Raw genomic sequence first — 22,496 nt, forward strand, 5'->3', positions numbered from 1 at the left:
CCTTGGTTTGTCTTTACCTCTCCTGATAAACCCTACTTACACGCAGCCTATACTTTGACGGAGATGAGAAACACCAAGGAAAGTGACATCTGTATAGTTCTGGGATAGCAAGAATTATACATCCTCAATTTGGATTTCATTTCCTTCTGCCACTTGCTTTTAGGCAATGAGTGTGGGTAGTGACAAGATATCAAACCCCTTAGTGTTTCCTTTTTGGGAAATTAGGCACTTTAAAAAAAAAAAAAAAGACAAAAACTTATCCACCTGAGTCCTAAAACAGTTTGTCTCCAGTTTTCTGGCCTACACTCTAGTTAGCTCTGATCCAAGTTTACAGAACCACAAGTCTTGCTTTAAGCCATGTTGCAGGCAAGGTAACAGCAGCTGAGCTGGTATAGCCTAGGAGCAGGCTGGTAGCACCCCCAGGGTGTCTTGGCTGGAGGAGATTTCTGAGCAGCTGATGTGACTTTGGTCATTAGGAAGCCTTTGAGGCCTTTTTAAATTTTTGGTGGGGGTCTGGGGGTGGGGAAGAAACATAAAATGCCACTTTATAACTCCAATAATAGCCTGTAATTTATATTTATTGTGTGAATTTTTAGTCCTATATTTTAATAATTTGTAAATTGATCTCTTATTCTAAGAATCCTTTGAACTTGCAGGAGGACATCTGGGAATCCAGTCCCCTGTCCCCATCCCTGCATTCTGGACTGTTGAATCCACTTTGAGATGGATCAAAGAGTCTAGAGAGACCACTCGTAGGTCCAGCTGCTGGCCTCCTGACTCTAAAGCCTTCACTGGAATTGGGACATTAGCTCCAGCTCTAGCTGTGAACATGACCAGAGACATTATTTATAATTCAGCCATTTAAGATATACCTGTCCTCAAAAAGTCCTGTATATTTTTTAAAAGTTTTATTTTTCAGGTGAACAAAAATACATTCTAAGAACTCTACATAAGCCTGTGTAAGTTGACCATTTCTTTTTCATACTCCTCGGGGAAGGAGTAGAGGTTGGAAGAAGAGATGGTCTGCGAGGTGGTGGATGGTTGTTGATGAATAGGTGTAGGAGGAAAAAGTAATTGCTCTGATGTTCTCTGTGCCTGATGGCCTGACGGAATTGATTAGTGAAGGGTGGCAGGAATGCATCTTAGTCAGGAAGCAATCATGGGATCAGATGAACCGTGATAGCTAGCTCAGCCACCTTTTACGAGCCTTCAGAAACCTTGAAAAGGTTCTGCTTTTTTTTTTTTTTAAGATTTTTTAATTTTTTTTTTAATTTGAGAGAGAGAGAAAGCATAAGCAGGGAGAGGGAGAAGCAGACTCCCTGCTGAGCAAGGAGCCTGATCCCAGGACCCTGGGATCATGACCCGAGCTGAAGGCAGAGATGCTTTACCGACTCAGCCACCCAGGAGCCCCTAAAAGGTTCTGCTTTTAAAGGACTCTGAGCAGCACGTGCCTAGCTGGGGAAGCTAAGGGACCAGTGAGTATAGATACTAAGAATTATTACCAGGAGAAAAAAAAAAGAGAATTCTTACAAACACCGAGCTGGCTGAGACCTGGGGTGAGGATGAGCCACCTGCTAGCATCACTGTTCTCACCAGTGAACCACCGGCCCTGTGGATAGTTGAAGAAGTGCAAACACCAGGAGAGATGTGCTGCTGCCCCCGCAGTGGTTGGTCAGAGCTTTGACAGCGGAGCAGGTGAGAGAGCCAAATGGCTGAGAGAAGGTGTAGGTTGCTTCAGAGGGGAGGCTTTTTCTCCCCTAAAGCAAACAATAAAAGACATGTGGGTGAAAAGCAAAATATGAGGGATTAGTTATGCTGCAAAATACAGGGCACACAGTTGAGCTGAGCTCATTATTAGACAATGCTGCCCAGTACAAAGAAGAGTGAGAAGCCAGTGTCGGTAGGGCCCCCTGAGGCCTGCACTTCTCCAAAGCTGTAGGGGGGTAGCTTCTGTGCTTTTTACATCACCTTGTAGTCTGCAGGGGAGCCTGGAAAAAGTCCGCCCTTCTTTTATTTCCCTCTGCAGCCTACACAATGGCTTTCTGTGAGAGGGCTTGGTAAGGCAGAGCAGAAGGGAAGTGAAAGAGTTTCCAGGGTTCTTCTGGTTCCCCCCGGCCTTTGTGTAGATGGTGACCTGTGGCTTTTGCAGTGGCACACGGCTTCACATACTGGACACATACGGCAGGCAGTGTGTACAGCAAGAGCCCGCTGACCGCCAAGAAGGGCACCATTGGCCAGAACAGAGTCGGGTTGGTGGGGAGCCGTAGTGGGAATAGCTTTATTCTCACGGGTTAGAAATGAGCTGCAAAACTGTCCATCAGGAAGGAGAGGTCTGTGCAAAGTCGGGGAGGGGGTTACTTTCCTTGACCTGCTTTGCCCCTGGATGATCAGGATCGTTTCTAGGTGTTTACTTCCATGAGAAGTTCCTCTGTGCATTTACTCCCTGATGGCCTGCGTTTGAAGGAGGAGATCATCCTCTCTTGGAAGTGAAGTTTCGAAGGGTGAGGGATCAGGAGTTCGCTAAGCTGTTTAGACTGAGTTTGTTGGAATCCTTCTTTCCCCCATGATGCTGAGGTGTAGGGAAGGGTTTCTGTGAAGTTTTAAGCATAAGAAATACTTTCTTCCTAACAGCTCTGGATTTCTGCAAATTATGATACCACAGCTTGGGAAGCTTTTCTGTCTACCTTGTTTTTCAGTTTTCACTAGGGAATTCTCAGATACTGTGTTCTTCAGTTGAGTATTTATATCCTGTTTTGAAATGCTGAGTGGAGAGCATCTACTTGTTTCTACATGTTTCTTTTAGGGGAACCGAAAGGTCAGGTCCTGAGCTTTAGGGCTACCGCAGCTATTAAAAGGGGTAATAATTGTCCTCCCCTTCCTGTCTGCAGAGAATGGAGATATTTCTGGAATTGCAGTGCAATAACAAAAGGGCTACAGCTGTATACGTGGTTTTTTGTTTTTTGTTTTTTGTTTTTTTGTCTCCCTCAGTGGAGGGATAGACCCCAATAGCTTTGCTTGTTTCGTGGGACCAGCACTGAGCTTGGTGCCTGGCACATAGCCATAGGTGCTCAGAGGTTGTTGGCCATTTGGTTGATTGTCGTGTTAGATAGAAGTAGCCCCAGTATCAGTGTGGTGTTTCTGGTGTAATCCATTTGCGTTCCCACATCCACAGCCTGCAGTCTGGTTCAGGGGAGTAGATGCCTGAAGAGAACCCATGCGCAGACCATAGTCTCTTTCCAAGGTGAAGGACTTGGGCCCCGTCTGCCTGGTCTTTCCAGGCACCGGAAGTCCCCAGCTCTATCCTGTGTGGTGCTTAGCAGGGGCAACATAGATTATGTGTCCCATCCATTGTCCCCTCTGCCCTGGCCCCATGGCCCAATGCGGAGCTGTGAAAATACCTGCTTTCTCGGCAGTTTTTGGTCACACCTGTTTTACTTGCTGACAAGCTTGTGGGTTTCTGCTGCCACAAAACCTGTGTTAAACTCTTTGTTCCCTCCAGTAACTAATTTAAAAAACACAAAAACAATTTTTCCCCCTTAACCACACACCCAGACTCCATCAGGCTGTCCATCCTCAGTGCAGAAAAAGCCATGGCTCCAAGTCCTGCACTGTGTACATGAGCCACCAGGAAGGAGCACCTGGGCCAGACCAATTTCCATGCATTCTATAAACATTTGTTAAGCGGCTATAAGGGACCAGAAAATTCCCACACTGTTCTCTCCCTCAAGCCATTTACAGTCATGCCAACAAGAATCTACCTTTGTTACTGCCCTGTTTTCTTAACTTCCAGAATCTGTTTTTACAGTAGCTTACCAGTTAAACGCAATAGAATTCTAACTTCCCTTGAAATATTTTCCACGAGCCACTACTATTAATCTGAGAACTATTTATTCACTGCCTACAGTGTGCCAGGTGGGCCCCAAAAGCCCCCAAACGGACTTGTCCAGAAAAGCAATTCCATTGATGACCAAGGCACTCCTTTTTAATCCACCTCTCTCTGCTCCCTCCGTGTTCAGAGTCATGAGCTGAAGTCTCTGCCCAGCTTGTGACCTGGAGGCCACCGCCACTCCCTGTGGGTAGTCTGGGCAGGATTGCATCACACGGCAGTCAGCCTCCGTGTGCATGGCCAGCTCAGGGCATCACGAGGACCTAGGGGGTAGCAGGGGGAGGGAGGCCGTGTGCTCTCAGAAGGGACCCTGAACTGAAAAATAGGGAACTTGCAGACTCAGTGGTAAGACACTGGTTAGGCCTTGGCCCCACTTTTTCCTCCTAACCAATGGGAACTCGTTAGAGCCACCGGAGGGAATCGGTGTGAGATGGCTTGGAGATCTGGGGACTGAAAGTACCATGTATACATAGGAGGTAACATAGTTTCAAGCGAGTGCCTGTCCCTTTGGGCAAAATGATACCTGGAGAGAGACGTTATACACTGTGCCCAGACCATCGGCGTCAGCATCACCTGGGAATGTGTTAGAAATGCCATGTCTCAGGCCCCCTCCCAGACCAACCGAATGAGAGCTTCAGAAGGTGGGGCCCAACTTTGCGTTTAACTAGCCTTCCAGGTGATTCTGACACTAAAACCTGAGAACCACCGGCCCAGACTCTCCCTCTGATTCCGGAACTTAGGGTTTAGGTATTTTTGTTTTGACAGATGGCTACAAGGTGACTTTTGACCTTTTTTCTTGGTCGAAGCCAGCTGCCCTGCTGGAGAGAAAGGAAACACCGTATCCCCAGAGTTTGTAAGAAAAAGGGAAAAAGCCTGTGTTACTGGTTATTTTTGAAGGTGCCCAGAGAACTTGTCCTGAAGCTCCTTAAGAAGGATGCAGGCCTGCAAGAATCTGCTCTCCCCTCCCACAAAGATACTGCTGTGTCTGCTTCACCTCCTGCCCCAGGGCCTGCGCTCCTTGTGTCAGTCCTTAAAAGGAGCAGTGGGTGCCACATTCAATCTTTCTGGTGCCAGGTCTGTGCTGTTTCACTTTGCCGGCATCAAGTGGTTGCTTAATGAGAGGCTGTGACGCAGGCCGGCACACTTGAGAGAAAGCAGCCTCAGTCTGTGCTTTCTGCAGCTCTGCTCTACTCCCTGCCTTCCCAGCCTCGGGGTCTCCCCTTAGTGAGGTTGTGGTCACCCTGGGGGCAGCCCTCACTCAGAAGAGCTGCTTGCTGGTGTCTGTGGGTGCTGATAAGTGACTGGAGAGGCAGAGTGAAGTTGTATCTTTAGTTTCTCCTATTCCCTTGACCCCCCCCTTCCCAATCTTGTCCCCAAAATAAGAAGACATAGATAGCCACATGGGGATTATAGCTATTTCCTTTGTGGGTTTTTCTTTCCCTTTTTTTTTTTTTTTTAAGGGGGTGGCGGTGGCTGGTACCATCTTTTCCTGTTATTCCTGTCCCTGAGGCCAGGATCAGGGCTGGAGTTGACTGATGGTCAAACCCTCCAAACGTGTGCCTTGCGAGATAGCTAGGGATTCCCCAGTTACCTGTCCCTTGACCATAAGAAAATACAGTCATGCTGCTCCTTTGGGGAAAAAAAAACAAAAAACAAAAACTTAACTCTGGGAGGCATAGAGCAAACCCAACAAGGGAGTTTTAATTCTGGGGAAAATAATAAGCAAAGACCGTGGTGGGAGTCCATGAAATTACCACTGACGTTAATGGAAGAAAAGAGGAAACTCTTGAGGAATGAAAGTTGGTGCGTGGAGTTAAAGGAAATGCTGAGGGCGAAGAACACCCCAGTAAGAGCAGGGTCCCTGTGTGAGTCTCTTTAACTCCAGGCGACTCCCCAGGTGAGCTTCCTTTAAGAAGGTCACTTCCCTGGAAGGCTGAGTAAACTTTACAGACCATCCCTTATTTCCCTGAAGTGTACTGACCCCAGTGAAGGTGAGGCCAGAAGAGGAGGTAAAGGAGAAAATCGAAAACAAAGTAGACAGAGATCAAACCAAACAGCTACTTCATTTATTCAACACACTTGACTGAGTGCCAGGCTCCTGTTTCTACATTGCCTACTTGGTGAGCCGGGCATGTTTTGCATACTCTTATCTTTAATTTGTTTTTATAACCCTTCAAGGTTGTTACTGGCCCCGTTTTGCAGCTAAGAAAACTGAGGCTTGGGAAGGTTAAACTTGATCAAGTTCACCCAGCTAGCCGCTGACAGACGTAGGTTAAGATTCAGTCTGTTGGAGTCCAAGGCCTATGTTGGTTCCACTCTACCATGCTGCCAGTCCTCCAAAAACATACCTCCCTTGCAATCTGGTCTACTGCTCCCTTCTGCCCAGGTGCTAGGGGCTCAGGACAGAGCTATCTTCTGCCCTTTCCGCCCTCCTGGTTATGAGGCCTTAAGTAAAGCTATCATCTCCCTACTCCTCTTCGGGCAGCTTCCTTCTCTGTTCCTCCAGCTCTGTGCCTGGGTTCCTGAGAGCTGTGTCTCATGAAGAACTTCCCACCTTTGAGGAGAGGCTTGTCAGTTGGAGAGGAGGTTCTAAGAGGAAATCTCCCAGCCAGGCCTTTCAACAAAGGAGCCAGGAGTTGCTACAGGCAGGCTTTCATGATCCTGAGGTCTGTGGAAGGTGGTCCATGCTTTTCTCCTGCTCCATAGCTGGTTCCATCCGAGGGAAGGAGGGTGGCCACCATAGCTGCTGGTTCTCTTATCCTGAAGAAGTGCTCCCCCTTTTTTGAGAAAAGTTCAGTGATACTTGCCTGGCATTATAGTCTTCCTATAGGGAAGATGTCCTGGGCCAGTCTCTGCACTCTCCAACCCTTAGTGACTCCCAGGACATCCCGCGAGAGAAGCTTTCTTTCTCGATAGCCCTTCATAACCCATCTTTCTCTCCTGCTTAGGTCCTGTTGTGAGGGCTGAACCAGAGCTCTGCCCCAAATCTATGTCCCCATCCCATTGTCAAACATACATTGGCCTATACTCTTGGTAGCGCTGGGGGATTGGGAAGCAGAATTCAAATTCTTGATCATGATTATTTTTGGAGATCTCTGAATTCAAGGGCTCTGCCTGAATCTGCTGTTCCCCAGCTCCATCCTTTGGGAGTCATGGGTCAAGTCCAGGGTCATGCTCCAAGTGTATCTATGGATGACTGGAGGGCAAGAGGCAAACTTGAGCTTGGAGTCACTCACCTTTACCTATTCCTGTCTCACGGGAGTCTCCTTCCCACGTGCATAAGAATATTCCCAAGCCTTTTTAAAATTCCTCCAATCTGGGGCACCTGGGTGACTCAGTGGGCTAAGCCTCTGCCTTTGGCTCAGGTCATGATCTTAGGGTCCTGGGATCCAGCCCCACCGGGCTCTCTGCTCAGTGGGGAGCCTGCTTCCCCCCCTCTCCCTGCCTGCCTCTCTGCCTACCTGTGATCTCTCTCTCTGTCAAATAAATAAATAAAATCTTTTTCAGAAAAATTCCTCCAACCCCATACCAACCTCTTCCACCCCCTTCACCTCATCCCATTCCCAAGCAACTTCCTCACTCCCCACTACAGGAAGTTGGCATCACCCACTCACTGGCCTCTTCGAGCATCTTCCCAGGTGCCTCAGCTTCCCACCCAACTCTGAAGCCAGGAAGCCCCCACCTGGCAGGGGCAGCCCTCACCAGGTCCCCAATATAGCCAGCAATAAGTCCTCAGAGTCTAGAGTCTGTCTGCCCCTGGCCCTCCATATATTCTAGTCCAAACCCTTCCTACTCAACCTGCGGTCCAAGAACCGGCAGCACAGGTATCTCCAGGAGCCTATTAGAAGTGCACATTTCTAGGCCCACCACAGACCTTACAGAATTAGAATCTGCATTATTCTGCACCTTAATGCGCAAGGAGCACACTGATCTGCTGAAAAGACACCCCTCCTCATGCTTCCTGAGTAGAAGGGGTGGAGGGCGGCGCAGGAGCCCGTGAGGAAGCTGTGACTCCACAGCTCTGCCCTCACTTTGACAGAACAGAACCCTTGGGGATGATCGAGATACTCCTTAGAGAAGCCAGAGAGGCTGGGGAGGCCCGGGACCCCCAGCAGGGAGGACGAGCCACGGCAGGGCTAAAGAGGAGGGGAGCTGGGGGGCCACATGGGGAGATCCACGCATGGTGAGAGGGGAAGGGGCACCTGCCTTTTCAAGCAGAGGTGAGATGATTCTCTGGGCTCCTACCACCATCCCCAGCTCCTAGCAGGCTCTTACAGCCAAGAACGTCGCCTGCTGTGCCGCCTAGATCTGCTGGATGCCTGGGTTTCTCCCTCCCTCTTGCTGGCAGAGTCACCATCGCCCACCGGCTGCACTGCTGCTGGTGGGTGCTCAGGAAATGTTTGTTGAATAGAGAGGAAGCCACAGCTTGTGTGGAGTCTGAATAATTCACCAGCCGTGGGCCTCAGGGGAGGGGCGGGAACGGAGACCAAGTAGGAAAGACAAGTTCCGAAGTTGTACTGAGCTAGATAGAGCCCCTTTCTCTGTCCCTTGTCTGAGTCCTTGCTTTGGTGTGCCGGTAGTGCAGGGGGGTGGTGGGGAAGAGGAAGTAGGAGACGGCAGGAAATGGCCCTGGGCTGCCCTCTGCACCGCCTCAATGTTGTCTTGATGGTACACTTGATGTCTGGTCTGGGTATGGGGGAGGGTATCCCTGATCATGAGCCCTCCCATCCTTCTGTGGGGAGAAGAGGCTGTCCTCTCCCCACCCAACCCCAGGCTGTTTTAGAGAGGAGGCCTTCCCAGGGACCCTCTCTTTGGCAGAGGCTCTGCTCTTCTGTCCCCAGCTCAGTCCCTACCTGCTGTGGCCTCCCTTTCTTCGAGCCTCAGCCTTCTCTTGCAGAAAGGCCAGAGGCTGACAGCTGATGGCTGAGATTCCCCTGGCTTCACCATCCTGGGAGTTTGGGGCTGTGAGTCACCTGGGTGCAAGGCAGAGGCAGGGGAAGGAGCCCAGGCCTGGACTGGGCCTGCTGGCTCCTGAGGCTGCCTACACCCAAGGAGCCAAAGCCACAGGTGGAAAGAGAAGCCAGGCCTCGGGGTGAGAGAGGCCTGGAGTGCCAGGTGCTGAGTGCTTCTGAGCCTCACCTTGCCATGGCAGGAAAGAAGTTTGTGGCCTGGGTGGCAATAGACCCAAGACGGGGCTCACCAGTCTCAGAGACCAGGGGTGGCATAGGACTACACCAAGACCTTTACCTGCAAGTAAAAACACACCTATACACGGGACATACCCAGGGATGTGTCCGTGAGGTGCAAGAAAGGACAGCTCCTTGCCCTCCCAGTGTCCCCCCACTGGAGAGTTTGCCCAGCTGTGCAGCCAGATGGCCACAAGCCACCTGCATCCACACACCCATCCCACGCCAGACTCCCACCTGTGTTCTTCCCTCTTTCTCTCCCCAGCCCGGCCCCTGTGCTCCCAGGAGTTTTGCTCAACATCTTCCTGCAGGGCCAGGCCGTCCTGTCCTGCTTCTCATACCTCTTGTGCCCCTTGCCCTTTGGCCCATTCCTCTGGATGGCCTGTTTCGTGGTGCCAAGGCCTGCTGGGCCCCAGCCTTGCCAGACCTGTCTTCTCTGGGCTCTAGGGGCCTTGTTCCTCCCTGTGGCTCGGAACTAGGCTGTACTTCTGGCTCAGCCTGGGTGTCATTCCACTCCAGGATCTGCTCAGAACCATCTGGTGGTGGCGAGGACACAGGGTTCTCCTGGGCCCCAGGCCTTAGAGTGAGTGCACAGGTACTCTCCCCAGACCCAGGGCTACTGGCCCCTCCAAGAGAAAGGTCAAGGGGAACTAAGTCAGTGTTTTGTGGAGAGCTAGGGTTTGGACTGGCTATGGAGGCTCCTGATTCCCTTTTTGGGCCCCCTGGGGATCCTGGGGCTGGGCTAGTTGCTGGGGCACTTGTGGGTCGGCCCAGCTCCGTCGGGCTCTGCTTCTGTGAATGTTCCTCCTCACTCCAGGTCTTTCTGGTACTTTGGCTTCCCTGAAACAAGAGATTGGCCCTGCTGGCTGGCGATTCAGAGCTCATGCCCCTGGCCCACCCCATCCTATTTCCAAGCACCCACCTCCTGGTTCTGCGGCTCCTCCTTGTCTTCCTTTGTTTCCCACCTGTAGAAACACAGCACGCGGCAAGCCCTACTCCTCCCCACCCCACCTCACATCCCTCTGTCACTCTGTAGCCAGTGGCCCATGTTCCCAGGAAGCAGCCGGAGCCAAGGGTCTCAGAGGAGCCTCAGAGCCAGAACAAGGCTCCAGGATGCTCCCCATCCAGCCATTTCCTCCAAATGCCACCAACTTGAGCGCCATCCCAGGTCCCCAGCTGCTGTTCATGGCTGAGCCCGCAGCACCTCGAGTTTCGTGGGGACTCTGGACATGTCTCTGCCTGCACCGCCTGGGAAAGGCATGCCCAACTTCCCGGGGGAAGGCAACTGCTGTAATTACTGCCAGCCTCCCTGGGCACCAGGCTCTCGTGGCTCCCGCCTTTGCGGCTGGCCTCTCCCCGAACCTCATTAACCTGCCTCCAGGCAGCCGTCAGGCAGAAGGCAGCAGCCCCAAAGGCTGGAGCGGCCACCTGGACCAGTGCTGAGCCTGACCTCCCAGGGCCAAGGGAGATCCAGGAAATCAGGGAGCCCAGATGCTTCCCCCAATTCTGCCCCCTGCCATCTGTTACCTGCGGGCCCTGCCGGTCAGCCTCTCTGTCCCCCGGGCTTTGCTTCGTGTGGCCGACACCACTGAGGGTCTGCTGGGTTGCCCACCCCGAGTAGTACCACCTGCAAGAGATGGTCCACAAATCAAGAAGGGAAGAGGGTCATGGCAGCCCAACACCGTCCCCAGCTCATGCAAACCTGCTCCTTTTCTCTCAACTCACCTTTACCATCAGGGGACAGTGGTGGGGGTTGTGATTTCCGGTGGCTCCTGGGACCTAAGTGAGGCAAAGGAAATGGAGAAAGAGTGGGGTGATAAAGGATCAAAAGCAGTAACAGGAGTCTTCCAGGACCAGGAAGATGTCTGTCTTTCTCTTGGTCCAGGTGTGGGTTTTCTGACTCCCAAAAAGATCCTGTCTCCGGGGATGGAGAGAGCTGGGTCTCTGTGCCCCCGTTGCTGTTCCTGGCTAGGTAACTGGCTGAGTCTCTCCAGCCCCAGCTTCCTCACATGTAAAATTAGGGAACCAACAATTCTAAAATCTCTGTTCCTACAACAGGCCAGGGGCAGGGAAACTGGAGCTTTCACCCATAAGGGACCAACCTTGAAAGGATCCCGGGGCAGATTTCCTTGTGAGCCTCCTCCCCCAGACCTTCTGAGGTCAGAACCCAGGGTGGGAGCTGTGGATTTAGGGGGTGGGAAGGTGCCCTGCTCTGATAATGAGGGAAAAGAAATAAGATGTTCTTCCATGCCTCCTTCCAGCTCCAAAAATAAGTGCTATGCCAAGAGACAGAGAAAGGAGAGGAAGCATGAGGGGACAGGTGGGGGTGCTGTGATGAGAGCCAAGGAGGAGAAGGGGCTGGGGTAGGTATTGACTCACCCCTGGTGCCGCCTACCCTGGCCAGGCCCTCTTCCCGAGGCTTGCTGGAGTCCTGTAGCCTGTGGAGCCAGAAAGTCAGGCTTCTGTGGGGCGGACACAAGCTACAGCGAGACCCACACAACCCCTGCCTCCCCCAGCTCCAACCCCAGAACCGACGACAACAAGATAATGGTGAGCCCCCAAAAATGGGGACCCGGTGCCCACCCTCTCAGCCCAAGGTCCCACCAGAGAGCCCAGACAGACCTTAACCACCCTGGAGAGGGTCCCACTCCAAGAAGCACCCACAGTTAGTCCTACCCCAAGCCCCATAAGCATGTCAGTCCAACGAGCTCCCCAGCCCTGCCACCCACGTGGGCTTGGTCTTGTCCAGGTCCCACGGCCGACGCCAGTCACCCTGTGCATCTCTGTGCCTGGCCACACGAGCCAAATCGATCTGCTCCCGTTCCTGCTTCCACTGGGCATAGTCCCAGCCCACCTCCAAGGGTCCCCCCATGGGCCGGTGGGGAACTGAGCCTGGGACCAGTCCTGGACTCTGGGACTCCTGAGTACCCTGAAGGAGAAGACAGCACCATGGGGAAGAAGCAGGAAGCCTTGGACCTGGAGTGGAAATCTGGATATTATCAGCCCCTTCCCCTCAAGGTTTTGACGTCCCCATCTAAAAATGAAATCCATTCCATCTCTGACATGTTTGTTTGCCATAGGCACCGTTTCCAGTCACATGTTAGCTGTGTCTTTTGGGCAAGTTACTTAACCTCTCTGTGTATCATTTCCTTATCTATAGAATGGGGCTAATAATAGCACCTATCTGCTGGGTTGTTGCAGGGGTGTGTGTGTGTGGACAGGCCCCAAGTGGAGAAGCTCCCAGCAGCAGTGAGCAAGAGCCAGGACTAGGGGCTGCTGCCACCTAGAGGTCACACCTGGCACACGGCCCACCCCCAAGGCCCCCACAAGCTTGCATCAGAAAATCCAGTTAGGGTAAGGGGCTGACCTCTGACGTACCCTGTCAGGGTAAGGCCCACCCAATGTGGAAACTGGCCAGAGAAAGGGAGAAAGGGTGGGAATTCTTGCTGGGGCTGCCTGGGCCATGTCCCCAGAGATAGGGGACACAAGTGACTCAGCTTCTCCGCCTCCCCCGAATGATGACTGCCACTTTCATGTCCCCATCCCCTCTTAAAGATGTACTTTCCGGGCAGAATCCGAGCTGACGAGCATCTGCATGGAGGAGGTCCGGCCCAAGCCCCCTCCACGTGACCCTTCTGCGCCCTGGTTCCTTGCTCTGCTGGGCTTCTCACTCACGATTCGCTTGGCCTGGGTGGGGAGAGGAGGGAGGCAGGGACGGGCAGCGTGGCACAGTCTGGTAAGAAGAGGCTGCCGGCCTGATGCCCTGGCTTCCCTTGCCCACCTGCTCACCTCGGCTTTGTTTTCCATGGTCACAGCCAGCTCCACCCGCTCCCCCAGGCAGAAAGTACCAGTGTGGTCATCCCCTTCCTCATCCTCAAGCATCTCGTCGGCTGCTCCAGGTCTGAGGGGTCTTGCCCAGTTCCGGCTGACCACCCGCTTCCCCTGCAGAATGAGATGCCATGCCCTCAGACCACATGGCCAGAGCCGAGCAGGAGCTGGGGACGGAGTCCTTTGGAAGCTTCCCCAGGCTGGGTTCCAGCCCTGGCCCTCCCTGGAATGCCCACAGAGGAGCGGACTCCCTGGGGCATTCACATGCCGGTGCCATGAGGTTATCCAGGGACCGGGGCCACCCCGGGGCCCAAGATGCCACAGCAGCCTGTCATCTCTGAGCTGGGAAATCCAGAGAGCTCGGACAATGGGGCTTTGTCCCTTGCACTCTGTTCCTGGCATTCAGCCCCCCTTCTCTGTCCCTCTAGGGTTGGGGGCTCAGGAGTGGCCTGGGATTTAGTACACAGGCGCAGGGCTGTGGGTGGGGACCCTCCCTAACTTTCACATTCACCTGGAAAAGGGCTTGAGGAGGACTCGATTTGGTGGCCTTTCAGTTGTGGCCCTTTGGGGTCAGGGGAACCACAATGGGCTAGGCTGCCTCAGGCTGGGAGCTGAAGTGGAAGTGTACCCCAGAAGTGGAAGCAGAGGAAACAGAGGAGCAAGAGCAGTTTCCTTTTTGGACTTGGACATGGGCTGGACCTCCACCTCCTTACCACCCCACCCTCTCTTCCTGGGGTGGGGGAGGGGGGCTTACACCAGGAACCTGGCTGATAGTGACAGTGAGGCCATCAGGCTGGAGGAATTCTGCTGTGGTCACGGCCATGCCCCCCTGCTCTGCCTGCCGCCGGTCTTCCTGGATCTCCTGCGGGAGGGCCCTGGGTCAGCACAGGCCACGGCCCCCCAGATGCACACAGAAAGGCCTACACAGAGAGACACCAGTGGGACACCAGGGGGCAGAGGCACCACATCACAGCATCCCCGGGACCCTCACAGAGTTTCTGAGAGGGACCACACCACTGTAACTCGGACCCCAGGCTTAGCGCCTGTAGGGAAAGACCACAGTGCAGGGGCGCGGGGCAGGTCTGGGGGTCACACAGGCAGTGCCAACCCAGTCAGTCCTTCCAGCTCCCATCACAGCCCACTCACCTGGTACCTACGTAGTAAGGCCTGGTTCTTCTTTCGAAGGGCAACTATCCTCCGGTCCAGCTCGGCATCCTTCTCTTCCTGCCTGCTCATGGGTGACTCGGCTCTGTGAGGCCCCTGCGTAAAGTAGGGGTGGCAAGCTCCTGACTATTGTGCCTGTCCCTTATCAGGCCCCTAACTTTCACATTTACCTGAGAAGCATCTTCTTACTACAAATGGACCCCAGCCCGAGAGCTAAGCTTCCAGGGGGAGATGGCACATGGAAGGCCCCAAGTCCCCACTCTGCTGGGCTTGTCCACCTGTCTCTGCCTCCTCAGGGGCTCAGGTCAGGGCCTTACTACCCTCCCCCCCACCACCACCACCACCCCTGCACCCACAGCTTCCAGCAGTGGGCCGCCCCTCCCCCAGCCTCTCCAGGGAGCTCCACCACTGAGCAGAGCCTGGAATGAGAGTTATAAATGGCTCTGGCAGCGGAACCTGCGGGGACTGGGAAGTTGCCAGGGGATCCAGGAGGTCGGTGGGGGGCGGGGGGCGCTGTTTGGCTCCCAGGCCCAGAACCACAGTAAAAAGAGAGGCCCGGGCTCTGTGCTGGGCTCCCAGGCCCTGGGCTCCACTCCCTAGGCTTGTACCCTGCCTGTGGGAAAGAGCCACTCTCATGGGCCCAGTCTCTCCCGGCCTGGAACTGCTGGTAGTCAGGACAGAAGAGAACCAGTTCCGTAGGCAGGCCCGGCCAGGGAGCCACCCAAGCAAGCCAGGCCTCTGCCCCTAGATCCCAGGTCTCTCCCTGCCTGGCTGCAGGGTCTCCATTGCAGCCAAAGGCCCCTGCCCAGACCCCCAACGGCCTAGGCACAGCCCTCTTCCTCCCAGGCCCAGCCGTCCCCAGCTGTCCCCAGAGTGTGACTGCCTGGTGCCCCAGCCTCCTCCCGGCCCCAAGAAGCCCCCCGCCGAAGGTGAGGTGCCACTCACAGCTGAGTGCATGGTAACAGTGGGCACCGAGAGAATTCCAGAACAGCCCCAGGGGAGCCAGAGCAGGAGGGAAGCTGGAGCTGCAGAGCCACGGGAGCCGGAGCGGAGCCGGGGCCTTTGCTGGCCTCTCCCTGCCGGCTTCACTGCTCAGCACACGAGATCATGTTGTGATTACAAAAGACTCCTCTGGGCTCCCAGCCAGGAATGCGCGCCGCCACCCCCACCCATCCACTCTCAGAGGGCAAGGACCAGGGCGCCGGCCCTGCCCAGCTCCTCTCCCAGCCCTGGCCCAGCGTCCCCAGAGACACAGGCAGGAACCTCTCTCTGTCGGGTTGACCCCACACAGGGGGCCTGGCTGCCCCAGGCCCTGCCTTCTCTGAGGCCGTTCGCCCAGCAGAGCCCCAGCCTGGACCTACCTGCCAATGCACAGGCAGCCAACATAAGCCTCCATCTCTCCCAACAGTAAAGAAAGGCCTGGGGGATGCAGCTGAGCCCATCAGCTGTCCTAGTCTGAGGGCCCACACCCCAAATGAGCCCCCCTTTACTGTCCTCATCAGCTCTGGTTTAACCCATTTGGAGGGATCAAGAAGCTTAACTCCCCTAGGCCACCAAATACAACTACATACCTGAAATGACACCATTAGTCATTCCTTGACGTAGAACATTGGCTTCCCTGTGTTTTAAAGCACAGCCACTTCTGAGAGGCTCAGCTGTTCAAGTCTCCCCTCGGTGTGTGGGGAACTGGCCCTTCCTGCAGGGCCCATACCACTGCAGCTTGGAGTCTGCCTACTACAGCCTTCCCCACCCAGGTTCCTCACTCCGGGCCCTTCCTGGCCTTGGTCCCCATGGCTGACTTTTAAGCCTCTCCCACCCCGAGAAAAGAAGCAGCCTTTCTCAAGAAAATCTCTCCCCAAATCTTCCCAGTACAGCTGAGGCTGGTCCCAGTGCCCAGGGGAGCAGCTGGCCTGGCAGTCCCACTCGTGGAGCCTCCAGGAGCTGGGGCTTGGGGTAAGGGGGGGGTGTCTCTGGATCAGGGGTACCTGTGGTCTCCTTCAATAGCTACAGGGCCCCAACCTCTAAGCCCTAAAGGGAGGGTCAGAGATTCTCTGCATCCCCCACATCCCACCTGACCAAGCCTCAGTTTCCCTAATTCCAGCCCCACTGCCCTCTCTCTCCTCCCCAGACCAGCCCAGTCAGCCAGCATTTCAATCTCTGTTCCCCTTGAACCCTGTCTTCCTGCCCTCCTCCCATTCCCACCACGGTTAGCCTCTTTCCTGGCCAGGCCTTCACATAGTACCCCGGACCCCACAGCCAGTCTCCACAGCCCCATAGTTCCCATCCTGCTTGGAAATGCCACCACACTCTCTCTTCCTTTCCTGCCGGATGTTCTCACTGAGTCAAACTCCCAGCAATGGTGACACACCCAGGCTCCTCTCCCCAAACGATCTCTCTCTCTCTCTCTCTCTCTGCCTCTCTGTCCTTCTTCCACCCTTTCTGGGCACTGCCTCAAACAGGCTGCTGAGTTCCAGCCTAGCCCCAGAAGGCCAGAGGCAGGGCCCTCGTGGGCCCCACAGTCGCTGGCCCCACCCTTCCCAAGTGTCGCTGGTGGCAGCCCAGCTTCCCACCGCCTCCCCCGCACTGTGGTATTGGAACTGGGAGGCCTGCCCAGCACCAGCCTGGGATGGGGAGATCCACCTGCCGAGACCTAATGTTCTCCATCATCTCTGGAACCCAGGCTCCCAAACCAGGTCTGGGGCAGTGGGGTGTAGCTAGAGGAGGCTACGGGGAGCGGGTGGGTGGGGAGGCCAGGTCAGCTGCACCTCTCACTCCTGTTCCCAGCCAGAGTTGGGGTGGGACAGCAGCAGGGGAACAGGAAGCCTGGGTAGCAATCCAGCCGTCCCACAGGGAGGGCCGGAAGGGAGAGACTCTCCTAACCCAGTGACAAAGTCCTCTGGGCCCCTCAGGCTGCAGGCCCATGTGCCTAGGACAAACCATTGACCAGATAGGACCCTGCAGTCACTGGCCCCACCCTTCCCAAGTGTCACACAATATGTCAGACCTCAGAGCAGCCCCGACATTGTCCCCGTATTCTCCAGAGTCCGAGGTGTGTTTATCTGATCCCCCACTGGACAGAAGCTCTCTGAGGGCAAAAATGGTGTGCCAAGTGCCCCCAGATCCCCAGGGCCTGGCACAGTGCCCTTCTAAACCCCAGACCCTGGTGTGCCTGGGTGGCTCAGTTGGTTAGCCGTCTGCCTTCTGCTCAGGTCATGATCTCAGGGTTCTGAGAACGAGTGCCACATGGGTCTCTTTGCTCAGTGGAGAGCCTGCTTCTCCCTCTCTCTGCCCCCACCCCCGCTTGGGTGCTCTCTCTACCTCAAATAAATAAATAAAATCCTTAAAAAAAAATAAAAATAGGGGTGCCTGGGTGGCTCAGTCATTAAGCGTCTGCCTTTGGCTAAGGTCATAATCCCAGGGTCCAGGGTTCGAGCTCTGCTTCGGGCTCCTTGCTCAGCAGAAAGCCTGCTTCTCCCTCTCCCACTCCCCCTGATTGTGTTCCCTCTTTCACCATTTCTCTCTCGGTCAAATAAATAAACTCTTTAAAAATAATAAAATAATAAATAAATCAATAAAAATAAAATAAACCACACACCCTCCCTCAGCGCTTGCAGGGCAAATATATGCGTGAATAAGCCATTCTGTCTTGTGCAGGCCCGTGGGTATCCTATGGGTATGTCTTTCTCTACCCAGAATGCACGCAGCCCTGAGAGAGGCCATAGGCTGTAAAGGGTCTTACAAAGTGTAGAGGACCCTTGTCTGGGAGAGGTAGGGAGAGACCATGTGTCTGTTACTCCCTGCCACCACTAGAGGACAGCAGAGTCACAAAGCCTGGGGCGGTGGGGGTGCTCCTCCCCTTCCCTCCTGCTCCCCGGCTCCTCTCTGAGTCTCTACAATCTGCAGAGGAGAAAACTCCCAGCTCTGCCAGACTAGAGAAGCCTCGTTATTGATGAGGAGGACCAGAGAGGCAGCACCACCTGCCCAGGGCACACAAGCCTTTTGGGTCACACATGAGACTAGAATCCAAGGCTCCTGCCGTCCTGCCAAGCAGTCTCCTCCCCCTCCCCACCCCCAGGCTTCTCCCAAAATGCTGTTTCCACTGCAACTTCTCTCTGTGCCCTTGTCCTCTCTGCCCCGAGGCGACGCAGGGTCCTAGCGCCTCAGCCATGGGTCTGGGTCCCATCTTTTCCCTGGCTGATCTCCCACCCCCTCAGGTGGCCTGCCAGCTGCACCCACAGCCCCCACACTTGGAGTGGACCATATCAGGGTGCCATTTGCAGTCTGTGGTATACAGAGCTCATCCTGAGGGCAAGATGGCAGCAAGTCCGGGAATCTTCACTGAGGAGGAAAGGGGAGAGAGGGCTGCAGGGGAGGAGGGGACTGTCGGGACCACACACAGAGACTGGGAGCACAGACCTGACAGAGGCCCCACTCATGGGCCTCGTTCACTACTTCCAGAATGGCTGCCCCTGCCTGTGCCTGAGTAATAACATTTAAGCACTCCGGCCCTTGACCTCCCTCCAGCTTGTCATAAGATGAGGCAGAGAGGGCTAGGGGAGTTCAGATTAACTTCACCCTCACTGGCTGTGTAGGTCCCTTATCTCTCTGGTCCTCATCTGGAAAATGAGGTGTACCTACTCCTCCAAGTCATTGGCAGATGAAATGAAATAACAGTAATATCCATCTCCAGAACAACATGCAACCCAGAGTGAAGTTCAACCTAGTTTTCTTCTTGCCTCAGGTAACCATGAGAGCTACCTTCTGGATACTACCACTGCAGCATCCTTTGAGGGGCCCCAAAGACTGCCTCCTGCAAGCCTGCTGGGATCTGCACACACCTAAGCCTTCTGAGGTATGAGGCCCACTTGTAACCTGGTGGGGAGACCCAGAGGCACCCCGTCAGCCTCTCTGAGCCTCCCTTCATGCTGACCCCTGGCCACAAAGCCTGCACAGCCAGGTTCCTGCCCCACCCCAACTGCCCTCCTCCTCTGTCGCTTTCCCCTCTGAAGTCCCAGGCTCTGACTGCCATCTCTGGCCAGCTTGTGCTGGTGCTTCTGGAGCACCTCCTGTGCTTCACCTGCCTCTGTTCCAGCAGGAGAACAGGAGGGCCCAGTTCCGGGTTCGCCTCCCAGCACCCAGGAACGATTCCTGGCTGGGCCGAGCACTTAGAGGTCACCGGTATCACCTTCAGCTCTGGGTGTGTGGATGAGTGTTGAGGAGGAGGACAGGCCAGGCTGGATCACGTGAGCACCCAGAAACTAGGCAGGCAATCCGCCAAATGGAAAAGGTCCAGAGGGTGGCTTAAAGGTTTCCTTTCCTGCAAACCCATCCCCCCCCAGGGTCACTTCTGGGCTCAAGAAATTGCTGTCCTGACTCCTCCTGACCTGAAGTCTGTGCAAGCCTCTCAGGGCAGGCCAGGCCTACGCCTGGGTGGGGAGGACTCGAAAGTACATGAGGTAGGGCTGGAGGGACAAGGCCTGGCCAGGCTCCAGTCACCGGAACAGTCTGGGCCTTGCCTCCCCACATATGCCAGAACAGGGCGGGACTGAAGCCCTTTGAGGCATCGGGAAGGTGGAAGGAAGGCTGCTCTGGGGACCCACTCCTCTGGTCTGCTTTCCAGGGCACACCCAAGGCTGAACATCACGAGCTTTGGAGCTCCTGCCTGGCAGTGAGAGATGAACTCTAGTATGGAAATGAACCCCTGGGGTCTCCCTTGTTTGGGGCCCTCTTCTCCATGGGGAGTGCAAAGGTGACTCCCAGTGTTTTCCCAGGACCCACCCCTGCGTCCCACCCCCGGCCCTGAGCTGCCTGCAACCAGAAGCTGAGGGCTGCCTTGTCAAGCGCTTGCCTGCAACATTAATGCGGCACCTACTGTGTGCTTTCCCTGGCCGAGATGAGGGAACCAAGAGGCAGGGACCCAGACTCCACCTTCGAGGCACTTGCTAATGCCAGTGTGCATTAGCCTGAGGCCAGGGCCCCACAGGGCTCAGACCAACCCAACCAAGGAGTTTTCCAGCTGAGCTTCAAGGGGCTGAGCAGGACTCAGCAAGGAGATGGTCGGGAGAGGTCATTCCATAAAGCGTTCGTGGGAAGTGGCAATAGCACACACGGAAGGGTGTGTTCAGATCCTGGAGGGAGGGGTCTGGGTCAGACAGAGCGGTGGGGATCCAGGGAATAGTGAGCAGGGGGCCCTCACGAGGCCTCATGGGGGTGGGCAAGGTGGAGAGGGGAAGAACCAAGGCATCAAGGACTCAGGCCTAAGGGTCCTCATGGATGTGGGGAGCAGCCCCGGTTTGCCCGCATGCAGTCAGAGGGCTCTTTCCTTGGGGCAGACAGAGAGGCTGGAAGGCTGGCATGGGACAGGCATGCTCTGCACCCCATGTGCTGCTCACCACAGGGAGGTGAGGGGTGGGTGGAGTCATACCCTCCAGGCATAGGGGAAAAGCCTGGCAGGGTTTTAAGGAGTAGAAAGAAGGACAGAAGCCCAACAGAAGGCAGAGGGATTGTAGAGAGCTGTCCTGTCCCACTGAGAAGATGGAGGGGCCTTTGGAGTGGCTGAGGGGGGGCCCCACCCCTGAGAGGGGGGCATACCCTCTCTGCAGGTAGCATCACCGAGCCTGGCGGCTTCAAGACAAGAAAGAACAACCCATGTGAAAGAGAGAATGTGCCTGGGACACTGTGGTCACCACAGGGAAGAGGAAGCAGCCTCAGGGCGGGGAGAGAAGTAAGGTGACCAATTGTCCTGGCTTGCCTGGAATTGATCCCTTCGGAGCACTGAAAGTCCTAGTCCAGAACACCCTCAGCCCTAGGCAAACCCGGATGTTTGGTCACCTTAGGGGGAAGGTGGGTGTTACAAGAGGCTGGACCAGAGAAGGAATGTCTCGAGAGCCTCTTAGTAAAATACTCAGTGATGCCAAGAAGCCAAAAATGGTGACATATCTGGCAGGAAAATCCCAGTGTGAGACAAGGCAGGAATGATGAGGCCAGGAAGTCAGTAGGTTGTCGGTGCTAATACTGACAATAATAACACCGTGTTGGGGCACCTGAGTGGCTCAGTCGGTTAAGCATCCAACTCTTGATTTCAGCTCAGGTTAAGATCTCAGGGTTATGGGACACCTGGGTGGCTCAGTTGGTTGGACAACTGTGTTCGCCTCAGGTCATGATCCCGGAGTCCTGGGATCGAGTCCTGCATCGGGCTCCCAGCTCCACGGGGAGTCTGCTTCTCCCTCTGACCTTCTCCTCACTCATGCTCTCTCTCACTGCCTCTCTCTCAATAAATAAATAAAAATCTTTAAAAAAAAAAAAAAAAAAGATCTCAGGGTCATGAGAATGAGCCCCATGTTGGGCTCTGAGCTGGGCGTGGAGCCTGCTTAAGATTCTCTCTCCCCCCCGGGGGGGGGGCGGGGGAGGGGGGCAAGGAAAAAAAAATATATTCTCTCTCCCCCCTCCCTCTGCCTCTCCCCAGCCATGCATGCATGTTGAGGGTGGGGGTGGGGGAGAACGTGCTTTCTCTCTCTCTCTAAAAAAAAAAGGAACACCATTCACTTACATACAACCCTGCCAATGGCCTTATACTTGTAATGTCATTTGGTCTCATCTATCTTTGAAATGTGTGAATTAACTAGGGCAGGTGTTGTTAGCTGCTTTTTGGAGATCAGTGTCAGTGACTCTGACAGAGTCAGTAGGCTCTGCGGTGAGGTGGGGGGTCCCCACAGCACCTATGCTGCCTCACAGAGGCTGACATCCAGCCCTGCGCACTCTCTCCAGCCCACGCCCAGGACCAGCCACCTTTGCCCTGTTGCCATGAGAAACCCATCCACCCAGAACTGTGTAAAGACGCCTGGCTCTCCGGCCTCCCTCCCTGACTCACAGCGCAGCCCCGGAGCAGGGTGGCGCCTTGCTCACGGGCTCTGCTGGCAGGGATTGGGGGTCACAGAGACTGACCCCTGATCTTTTCCACTCATGACTTTCTGGCAGGGAAGACCACCTCTCTCAGCCAGACAGTAAGTCCAAGCACGAGGTGAGCATTCTCCATCTCTAAGGCATTGTCCCCAGGGAAAGAGGGGACACACCCATGGTTGAGGCTCTGCTCACCCACATCTTAAGTTTGGGCAGGGGAGAATCCATACACATCATACTCTCTTATAAGTTCGCCCTGCAGTGTGCACCACTGCTATGGGCATCATCACCTGCTGCAGGAACCGCCCCCATCCCGCCCCTCCCCGGCCTCAGCCACCACATCTGTCCTAGCTTCTCTGTCCACCCCATCAACACAGGTCCACCTGCTCTGCCCAAAGCCTCCTTGTCTCCCACAACCTGCCTGTAGGACTCGGAACCGAGTTCAGACCCTGACTCCGGAGACTGTAAGACAGGAACCTGGAGCCCAGGGCACTGGGACCCAATGGCACTCCTCAGCCCTACAGCCCCACTGC

At 54.9% G+C, this 22,496-nt stretch overlaps 1 protein-coding gene across 6 annotated transcripts; it reads right to left on the reverse strand.

The window, feature by feature from the left end:
• Positions 1–5,929: 5,929 nt before the first annotated feature.
• CCDC9B (coiled-coil domain containing 9B) lies at positions 5,930–15,158 on the reverse strand. 6 transcript variants are annotated; one of them, XM_080809039.1, is made up of 13 exons: positions 15,010–15,158; positions 14,047–14,160; positions 13,655–13,820; positions 12,862–13,014; positions 12,634–12,759; positions 11,802–12,001; positions 11,452–11,510; positions 10,798–10,851; positions 10,600–10,699; positions 9,995–10,037; positions 9,026–9,912; positions 8,740–8,859; positions 5,930–6,663 (listed from the first exon to the last, which is right to left on the reverse strand). In XM_080809039.1, the coding sequence occupies exons 3-11, from the start codon at positions 13,721–13,723 to the stop codon at positions 9,367–9,369; spliced, it is 1,350 nt and encodes a 449-aa protein (XP_080665165.1). In that variant the 5' UTR covers positions 13,724–13,820; positions 14,047–14,160; positions 15,010–15,158; the 3' UTR covers positions 5,930–6,663; positions 8,740–8,859; positions 9,026–9,366. The 6 variants fall into 6 exon arrangements, with proteins under 6 accessions (XP_080665165.1, XP_080665163.1, XP_080665164.1 ...); XM_080809037.1 differs by having other exon boundaries at positions 13,655–13,762; positions 15,010–15,152; XM_080809038.1 differs by having other exon boundaries at positions 8,740–9,912; positions 15,010–15,154.
• Between the last annotated feature and the right edge of the window lie 7,338 nt (positions 15,159–22,496).

This window comes from Martes martes (genome assembly GCF_963455335.1).
Source record: "Martes martes genome assembly, chromosome: 7".
NCBI classification, from domain to species: domain Eukaryota; kingdom Metazoa; phylum Chordata; class Mammalia; order Carnivora; family Mustelidae; genus Martes; species Martes martes.

Excerpts from the sequence above, each read along its gene's own strand:
- CCDC9B (XM_080809037.1), bottom strand. Across the intron at positions 13,763-14,046 it reads CCTTACTACGTAGGTACCAG|GAGATCCAGGAAGACCGGCG; the intron begins GTGAGTGGGCTG and ends GCCCTCCCGCAG. Across the intron at positions 9,913-9,994 it reads AGGAGCCGCAGAACCAGGAG|GGAAGCCAAAGTACCAGAAA; the intron begins GTGGGTGCTTGG and ends CTCTTGTTTCAG.